The sequence below is a fragment of the Anas platyrhynchos genome, chromosome 5, assembly GCF_047663525.1.
Source record: "Anas platyrhynchos isolate ZD024472 breed Pekin duck chromosome 5, IASCAAS_PekinDuck_T2T, whole genome shotgun sequence".
Taxonomy (NCBI): domain Eukaryota; kingdom Metazoa; phylum Chordata; class Aves; order Anseriformes; family Anatidae; genus Anas; species Anas platyrhynchos.
Genome location: NC_092591.1, coordinates 62,082,039 through 62,092,063, shown reverse-complemented (window position 1 = coordinate 62,092,063; position 10,025 = coordinate 62,082,039). Strand labels below are relative to the sequence as shown.

The window sequence follows — 10,025 nt, the reverse complement described above, 5'->3', positions numbered from 1 at the left end:
ACTCCGACAGCCCCACCGATCCTCATCCCTGCACCTGATCGGGTTGTCTTCCTCACCTTCTGTGTACGACCACTACTAGACTGCCACACGGTTTTAAGGAAAAAGTCACTTCCTTTCAATCAGTTATTTCCACGGTTAGAGTACCAGGAGAAGATGTAAATATCCCGGACATTCACACGTTTTCTGGCCTAGCACCATTTTCTGGCCTAGCACCGTTTTCTGGCCTAGCACCATGGGCAACCAACTACCACAGCTTAGGCCTAAATCAGGTGCGAACGAGCTGCTTAGCAGATTCCTGAGCTTTTCCAGGCAACAAACTTCAAACAATAACATCCAGATAACTTCTGGCAGCGCTGACACTGAGAATCTTGTTTGAGATAAGCCCATTAAAGCCCTGTAACCAGATTATGTGGCAACTCCAGCCAGCAATGGCCGCAGCTACGCCTCAGGTGAGGTGGTGCTGCACGAGCTGATGGCAGCAGAGAGCTAAGCTCGCAATTTTGTTTGAATCCAGGGAGATTGGGAGAGAGGGAGAGCACTGCCACCTGCACTGCACCTCATGTCCTGCACACGGCAGGATAGGGCAAACATCTTAGTGAAGAAACGAAAGCAGAACAGCATTGACAGGAGGATCAGGTCCTCGAATCTCCCTGAGGTCACATTTAGGGATTTCCCTGCGTGTTCCTCTCCTGCAGAAGCCTTGAGAACACGTGCAGGGGAATACACTCTATTCATTAATAAACTTGAAGCAGATTTCCATGGCAGCACCCAGTGGTCCCACTTGTTTAACTTGCTGAAACAGTTTACCATGTTTACAATGTGGCTTAGCGGATAGGAGTAGGCTGCTCAGCATCAACCACCTCAAAGCCATTTTGCTTTACAAATGAGGAAATGCAAGGGTGGGGTGCTCTCCACCTCTTCTATGAATTACAGAGGTATTCTAATATGTAACTCTGTGTAACAGTTATTTTAGGATCAATTTATTACGAGTGAACAGTCAAAACATGAGAAAGATGAACCAATAAGCACATGCGCACCTCACAGATTTTATCTCAGATGTGCATGCTGTAATTTGTCTGAACTCACCCTAGTGCCACACGTTCAGTGACTTAACTCCAGAGACCTTCTCACATTTAAGGCTATAAAACATAAGATCCTTGCTACAGGCTGTAACTTCTTACATTTGACTTGAAAAACACAATTCATCTCCCAAATGCACTTTCACCATAACTTCTCTTTTGAATTTTTTAGGCATTGTTCATAAGTAGCCTTTCATCAACCGATAACTTCATATAAAGGTGGGAAGGAGGAGCCCCTCTCTCTCAAACTCAGAATTACAGAACCTAATCCAAATTATGTAAATAAATAAAAAAGAAACTTTGCATTGCTCTGCTACGCATGGCACTTGTGTTTCTTCTAGTTCCTTCTAATAGCTTTGCTGCAGCAAAGATAACTCTAACGTGTTTAATTACTGTTTCTCAGCAGACATTTTCAGATTGATGGCACGGCCTGAAAGCACAAAGGAATTGTTGAGTCACCCCCTGACTACATACTTTAAATCAAAAATATATTATTTTAAATCAAAATAAACATCGGCTTTTACCATCTACCACGATTTAAGTAGACTTTACTTTCAAGCTTGAAGGAAAGTCATAAAGATATGCACATCTACCTCCTAAGTTCCATCACCCTCTTCTTCCCCCCACCCTCCAAAAAACCCCCCAGGTTTTAGAGGAGTCAGAAAGAGGCCATATGCTTACCCCCGATAACGGTTAGATCATCTTTAATTCTAGCACCTGAAGTTATACAAGGGTTTGCTTAATAATCAAGTTTCAAAGAACTGCTGGACACATTCAGTAAGGTGACAACTGTGCAATACCACTCAGTATTTCAATATCAGGGAACATACTCTTGAATTGTTTAAACACAATCCACAGAACTCAAAATTAAACAACCATCCACAGTTTAACTAAACAATCAGTTAAAAGTCTTACAGTTTAATAATTCACATAATGGTCAGTCTTTAGTAAGGGATACTGCAATTGATTAAAACACAACACTAGATTTTACTCTACGGGTGTGTTGGGCAGGCACGTAATTGGCCATTCTTGGGTATAACCAGAGGAGTAAGGAGAAGTTTACCACAGTTTGGCAAATCCCACATTTTGTCAGTTAAAAGTGAACTGTGAGAATTAAATACTCATCTTTACATATACACAAGTTATGCTGTGAAAGCATATTTGCTTACAAACATATAAAAATACTTGTTAACTAGTTTGATAAGAAAATAATGTATAAAAGTATATAGCAAAAACATTTAATCATCTCTGACAATGGAAAGATCAAATTCATTTTTATATCACATGAAACAAAAACAGCTACAATTTTAGTTTTCCTTAATCCCTTACCCAGAAATACAAAGGAAGACACTTTTTATTTTTGTTTCCAAACAATGATGTGAAATTTCATATTAAGCTGAAATGCCTCAATCCAGAATGAGCTCAGGTATTTGGCCATAATCTAATAGTAGTAGTAATCATCCCCTAGCTGTTCTGGATTCATAAAATAAATACAGTAGACTGTTTTGGCCACTGAAATAAAACTGCAGCATAAACAAGAGATGAAAATTTTTGCTGACAATGAAATTCAGTGTAGGTTTCTTAAGGCTAGCTGAATACTCAAGTATAATTTAGCTGAGGGCAAAAAAGCCAATCCACCCCTTTTTTTAAAGGTATTCTCTATGCTTCAATATAGGTCTTTGTAATAGCTAATGAAACGTCAGAAGTAAAAATAAATTAATTCACAAGAGACAACTTATGCATGACTTCAACACCTTGTCCTACACGGTTTTGTTTCATCTCCTTTGCGAATAAAACTCCACAAGGTGCAAGCTCTTAAGAGAGAAGAGGGAACTGTGGTATTAAAGAAGCAGCCTTAGTGTTTTGCTTTGAAGTCTGCCCCAAGATGACTGAGTCTTCTTCAAGAACTATTCTGCCAGCTTCTTGGACTAAGGCTATTCTGGTGACCACTTTTAGGACATGCACATATAAGGCTAGACCAATACCAGAAGTGATGTAAAATGATGGAAAGAAAAAAAAAATCTGGCAGTTGACAGCTTGGTTCTTGGGATTCTCAGAAAATAACACAATGGCAGCCTTTCTTGTCTTTCTCTTTCCGTGTTGGCTCTGGTGAAGGAGGGCACTCTTGTTCTTGAAATTTCCTGGAAACAGATATTTCACGTTAAATTCATAGACTCATTTTCACTAAAATACTGTATTTGAATTTACTGTTTTTACATGTTTATAGAGGACGGACTTACTTTTGATGCTCAAACTTCTTATAAAATTAGTGACGGTATTTTGATTTTGCCTTTATTTATTTATTTAAGAAACCCCTCTTTTTACAGGGGGGCCAATATTCAATTTTTTTTTTTTTTTTTTTTTTTTTTTTATCTGTTTGGCCTATTGCATAATCAATAAAATCTGAAATAGTAAGGTGAAGAAGTTCCGTTTCAAATCCATGTACCATTCATGTGAGCCTTTTTGCCAACACACAGGAAAATTTTAGAACAGAGCATTGGTTGAAGTTGACCGATAACAGCAGGCAGGATTTTTTCAGTGATCTCCCACTGCATTTCAATATATTTGCTGGAGCTATCCATTAATGCAGGGGCATCAACTATTTGGATTTCAGTTACCTTACCTTATAACTCTGACAAGTTCATGAAAAGCTTGGTCTACATTCAATCGGATTTTTGCTGAGGCTTCCATGTACGTTACTTTAAGTTGTCGCGCTAGCTGCTGGCCTTCCTCCTGTGTCACCTGTAAGGGAAAAATCAATCATTAAGCTACATGTTGTATCAGAAGACACTGCCAACACCATTAACCTAGGGATCTGCTCCCCTCCAACAATAATGCTTATTTGACACTAAACTGTTTTTTCTGCACTGTCTACGTGATACAACTGGAAAACAAACCCACGTGCTACAACACACAAATTGGTTGGTTGTTAGGCATGGGGATTTCCTCCGCTGCAGCTGCCTGCCATTCACCTCATTTCTGCAATAACAAGACCAGAGTTTTCCTCCTAAGCAGACAGCAGTTCCTCAAAGCAAGTGCCTGAGTCACAATCTGATGGATTACTAAGAGCACTCTGAATTCTGTTGCTAAATTCACTCTCTTCCTCACCCAGCTAAAGCTAAAGAGAATAAAGATTACTTCTTTTAAAACAAGAAGTGATGTTTAGCTTCTGAATCTTCATTAAAATCACAAGAAATACATTTATGACATAGCGAAACGTTAAGACAATTTTCAATGTAGCCTAAATTGCAAGAGATGTGGAAAAAAAACACTGCGAAGTCTCCCCACTTAAATATTAATGAGACACTATCTTACCCCCTGTCTCCTTGGGGCAAATGATAAAAACGGTGATTAAGAGAAAATAATGAGCACCATAAAGAGCTGGAATAAAATTTAAAATGATGAAGCAGAAGGCAGGAAGCTTCCAATACAGGAAGGAGGAATAAGCTGGTCACAGGGCAAAACCAAAGGAGTCGGCTACATGTTTTTGGATGAGCCAAAAGCAGGGAGGTCAGATGACAGAAGGCCACCTTAAGCAGTGCAAAACATGAAAAAGACTTCAACAGGAAGCTTACCCCCAGCACAGGGAGGAAAGGGCAGCTCTGAGTGATAAAAGGAAGTACAACAGATCTTGCCAAGACAGCGGCTAGTGGCAGAAATGTCAGAGATTACACTGCTTTCACAGAAAAATGTTAAACCAGCACGTACGGGACTGATAGCATGAGAACAAAAAAACCTAAGGGTTTATTTTTAGTTTGTTTTTGAAAAGGCAGTCAGATGCACACGGAGATTAAGAAACTACACAGAAATGGAAATAGAAAAACATCACTGCAAGCACTCAGTGCAGTGCAAGATGTAAAAGTTTTAAGCTGAAGTTTTACTTTTTAACTTACAAAATACTTTCCTACAGCTACACACATGGTCTGAGAGCCTTCCTGCACAGCATCTCGACACACTTGGCTCCTCTGTCACCAGCACCCCCACTTGTACTGCAGTTATTCACTTACTGCTGAACTGAGAGCTGCTCCCACTACACCCCCTGCAAGGAGCCCCCGCAGCACCTTTACAGCTGGGGTAACTCAGGATGCAGCCGCTGATCTCAAACACTCTTACATTTTTTTTCAGTGTTATCACCATCTGCTGAAGCCTAAAAAAAAAAGAAACACTACACAACCAAGATAACTTACTGGAGCTGCGTTTTTAATAGCCGGGCACAAAGTGAGAATGACTGGGATCCTTCATTTCTCCATTACTGTCTGAAAACTGAATGACAGTCAAGTTTTCTGCTCCGGTAGCTACAATCACCCCACTTCCATCTTCCCTCCCCAGCCCCAAATGCTGAAGTGTCCTTGTTCCAAAGCTTACGAAGGCTGCATTTAAGAAACGTCCACAGATGGCAGGTTAGTGACACGGCACAATCCCACAGGGTTTGTATGAGGACTTCCTGAACCTTTCATGCCTCTCTGCCTCGTTCACCAGACAAAAATAAGCGAAACTATCAATAATATGGTAGCAGTTGCAAAACCAGCCCCCTTTATTTTCCTTCATCCCTGCATAGCTACTGCAGCCCCAGAAAGTGAGAGATGAAAGTCTAATAAAAATAAGTAACTGGGAAAGGCAGCATAACAGCGAGGATAAACTCTATGCAGCCTTTACAGGTACCTGATCATTATTTTCTTCATGATTGCATCTAAAGCATGTTAGAGACACAGCTACATTTGTTTTGTAGGGAGCTAACACTGTAATAAAGTTAAGCTACACTTCCACAATATTCTGCATTAAAAAAAAAAAAAAAAAAAGATATAATCTTAGAGCCCTTACTGCTTTTGCCAGATTATCTGTAATAATCTCAATTGCTCGATTCCAAAATAATCTATCATTTTGTCTAATTTTACCAGTATTTCCTGAAGTAGCTTGCGGTCAATGCCAGTGACCGCAAAGTCAGTTCAAAAACAACAACAACAAAAAGCAACAAAACCCCTTGGTTTTGGACGCACTACGGAAGCGTTTGCAGTGCTCAAGTAGTAAATTCGGAGCCACAGCAGAGCAGTTCCGTTTTCAAAGCTGAGGGGAATGTTGGAAGGACAAACAGAAATACTAGAAAACAAAAACACAACTTTACATCATGACATTCTCCCCAAGCATGTACGACAACCCCGTGTGTCATGACAAATCTCAGTAAGGACGATAGGAAAGCTTACTAAGAATAAAATTATAAAAATTACAGCAAAATAAAAGTAACACATTTCTTCTTCAAAGAACACTTATTTGGATGGAACTAAATGGAACCGCAGAGTTTCTGATGAATTGTACGTGTTGGTTCTGCTTTGAAAATCTTAGTTTTGGTAAAATGAAGGGTGACTATGAATGGGCATCACTTGCAATGCTCATCCCTTGTTTTAGAGCACGTTACCATTTTTTTTCATGTATTGTTCTTTCACACTGTTCAGTATTTGGTAAAAGTGTCTCAAATTAAACACTGTTTACCATGGATGTAAGTGAGCAAGTCAAGCATGGAAAAACTTATTCCCCAGCTCCCTAAGTAACAGGCTTCCTTCTGAAGAAGTTTCCATTTGAGCATCTGCAAAAGAATCCTGCGAACATCTCAGACTGCCTTCCTTCTTCACTATTTTATCTGAGAAGTGGCAGAAATACATTCATTTCCAAACTTTCTATACTTTCCTGCACCTAGAGAAATGCTACACGGCTGCATTCAAACAGGCTGACTTGCTGTACTCGACTCCTGCAGATAGCGAGCCATCAGCCACCTGCTACAGAGCTCAAAAAATCCAGCAAGCCATGGGAAAACCCAAAAGCACAACCCACCCGTGAGAGCAGACAGCACTGTAAGGGGCTGGAATGACACATCTCAGGCCAAGCCCTTTGTGAAACAGTACAACCACCCTACTCACCGCTTGTTTGCTGGCACCCGGGCTGATGCTGAGCAAGGTCAAACCACATGACCCGGGATCGTCAACTGCCTAGGCATAAAGAGAAGCCCCGAGGAGCTCACCTCTCTTTAAAAACCTTGCTTTGAAGGTATCTAGCAACGCAGACGGTCTCAGCACTAGGTCACTGCATTCGTTCAGTAGTAAAGCAAAAGGAAAAGCTATCGTTTAATGAAATTCAAGCCCTTTCCTGTTGCAACTTGGATTTTCCTTGAACGCCTGCCATCTGGGGAATGATCTGACTTGATCCAACTTAAGCCAGCGGTTACCTGCAAAACATCATACGTATCGTGCACTGACAAGCCTGCTCCCCTGCTAGTAGCAGTTGTTACTAAAATATCAGGTGCTCTACGGAATTGCCTTAGTGTAGAAACATCCACAGTTGTCCGAGTTGTACAGAATCAACCCATTTAAGAGAGAGGCTACTCTTCACCAACCTCATGCATTCAGGACTTTGCCTCCCATGCTACACAGGAGACAGTTACATGAAGTCTGCTTAGTTCCATTTATCTTTATCAATTATTACCGTAGTGAATTGCTATTTCAAACTTCCATTTCCTCTCTTTTCTTGCAAAACCACACGAGTCGACCTGTAGGTATTACAACCACCACTACGTTAGGCTGCATTTCGGGACGCCACTGCCATTTCATGAAGGTCATGCTACAGGCTGGGCACTTCTGCGGTGCCAGGCAGCTCCCGTATTTCCTGGGAAACATCTGCCATTGCACCAGGACTACCAGTTACGCATTATTTACTTACAGATTTATGCTATCATGACAGCACTCTGCACTGTGCTCAACTACAAATTGCAGTTACCTGCATCAAGGTGTGGTTGGGCCCTTGAGACCCCCAAACCACTTTCAGATGTTTAACTCTTTCAGGATCCAGGAAGATCTGTGTTAATTCTATTCGATTGCTGATCAAAACATACGCTAAATGCCTTTAACTTAGTTTTATGTTCTCAAAGTGTTTGCTATTACTTCGCTGGTTTGCCTCCTGTCTTTAGGAGGATGTATAACACAAGCAGTTGTGTTCTAAAACCTTATATCCAGCCTCCTGAATTTCCGAAAAGTGCTAAATTCTGAGGCTGAAACACATACCTTTCTAATTGCACGAGTTTAAAAGAGCAAGATGACATTTTGCAGGACTGCCTCATGACAAAGGGGGCTGGCTGACGCGATGGGAGAGAAGCCTGACACAGCAGCAGGCTGAGAACACAAAACACAGAGGACCAGCACCGCGTGTCTGCCCACAGGTCCCACCCCGAGACACCTCGCTAGCACAGGGCTCTGGGCCGGGTGAGGCAGAGCTCTGCCTTCCTCCCCGGAGCTCCCTTGCAGCCAGGGAGGGACCAACCCTGCCTGAAGCTTCCCATACTTGGGAAGACAGCAGCAGGACTCGTCTGCAGCCGGGTCAGCCATCTGAGCCAGCCCTGCATGGATGCCTGCAGCGCGAGCTCTGGCTGCTGCTGAGCATCCAGCCGATAACATCTCACTGCTGGCTGCTGCCAAAAGGCGAGGTCTCGCTGTCTTGCCCCCACCCCGGCTCCTCCCTGCTCTGCTCAGGGCCTCGGTCCCACCCCTAACCATGCTTCGAGCTCTGGCGCTCACTCTGCCTCTCCAGGAGCTGATTTAACTCGCACATGGATCTGAGCCACTCCAGCCTGCCTGTTTTTCTCCCTGTCTTGAGAGATGATTCAGCTCACCGAGTGCTTCAGATGAGTGCTAGAGCCAGCACAGGGAAGAGTGCAAACGTGAAGTCAAGAGGAGCGGGAGGCCTCTCCCTCCTGGGGAGCTCTTATGTCAGCTCAGCATCCCAAAGCCATTCCTTTAGACTGACTTAAGAGCCACTAAGCCCCCTCCACGTGATGGGGAAGGGGCAGGGAAGAGTTAAAAACACCTGCTTCAGCAAACCTAGAACTTAACTTCTGCAAACCTCCAGCTGAACCAAGGCTGTTTGAGCCCTGCCCTACTGTGGAAGTGACAAACCCACCAATTAGCACAAATTCTGCACATGGCAGTACCAGAAGTTATGCTTGCCAGTAAAAGTAATCAATAAAACAAGCCAACAAAAAGCTTCTGGGGACATGTACTTTTATTTGCGTTCAGATGTTAAGCAGCTTTGCTTAATTTTGGAAGCAGCGCTTTAAGCTTACACTTTTATCAGCCTATCACGATCTGAAAAAGAAACTAGGAATTGAGTATGGAGGGACTAGCAGGAGAAAAACGAAGGGCACCTCTTTGAGCAGGGAAACAGGTAAGTTACAGCCTGCGTAATAACATTAGGAGGGTGAAGGAGACAGAACAAGGACCCCAAGTATTTCTAGGAATAGATCTATAGGATTACCATTTACATCTGTAGGAATCCTCTGAGAATTGGGTTTGACAGAGATGTTATTTCCCTCTCAAAGCATTCAGATGTTTGTCCTTCAGCTGCTAAAAGTCTGCAGAACAGCTTGGTTTTACCTCCAAGGTTTTCATGGCAATGTGTGCATTAAAGTACATCATGTTCCCGGACCTGCGAGGTTAAATCTGGGAATTTTGATGAGGGTATGATGTGCGAACACATCTCACTTTTGTCTCGGGGACAGGCCAGATAGCTCTGTGCACGTGGGAACACATCAAGTAACTTCTGACGAGCCCTTGAGGGACTTCTGCGAACAGCTCTCTTAGAGCAGAATATCCCAAGTTGGAAGGGACCCGCAAGGCTCATCAACTTTCAAGACCGTATCTTTCAGCACAGGTTTTGGTTTTGTAATGACCTTCCTGCTCATGTTCTGGGTAAAGAGGATGCAACAATCAAGAGAGCACATTTGACAGCAACTATTTTGTACTAAAATGGTTTTTGTACTAGATTTTTTTTTCCATGTTCCAACCACTGGTTCTTGACATATGACAAGATTTTGTTTAGCCAAGAGCAGTATTTATGTAAGCAATTGTGGACAGATACTAAGTCAGGTAAATAAATCTAAGAATATCTTATCATATAAGGATGACT

The 10,025-nt window shown here is 42.3% G+C and overlaps 1 protein-coding gene across 1 annotated transcript in view; it reads right to left on the bottom strand.

The window, feature by feature from the left end:
• Positions 1-1,766: 1,766 nt before the first annotated feature.
• RRAS2 (RAS related 2) overlaps positions 1,767-10,025 on the bottom strand; it is a 32,849-nt gene continuing 24,590 nt past the window's right edge. The window contains exons 5-6 of the mRNA XM_027461683.3: positions 3,703-3,821; positions 1,767-3,220 (exon numbers count right to left, since the gene is read on the bottom strand). Of these exons, the coding sequence (XP_027317484.1) occupies positions 3,133-3,220; positions 3,703-3,821 (207 nt within the window). The 3' untranslated portion in view covers positions 1,767-3,132. The remainder of the gene's footprint in view (positions 3,221-3,702; positions 3,822-10,025) is intronic.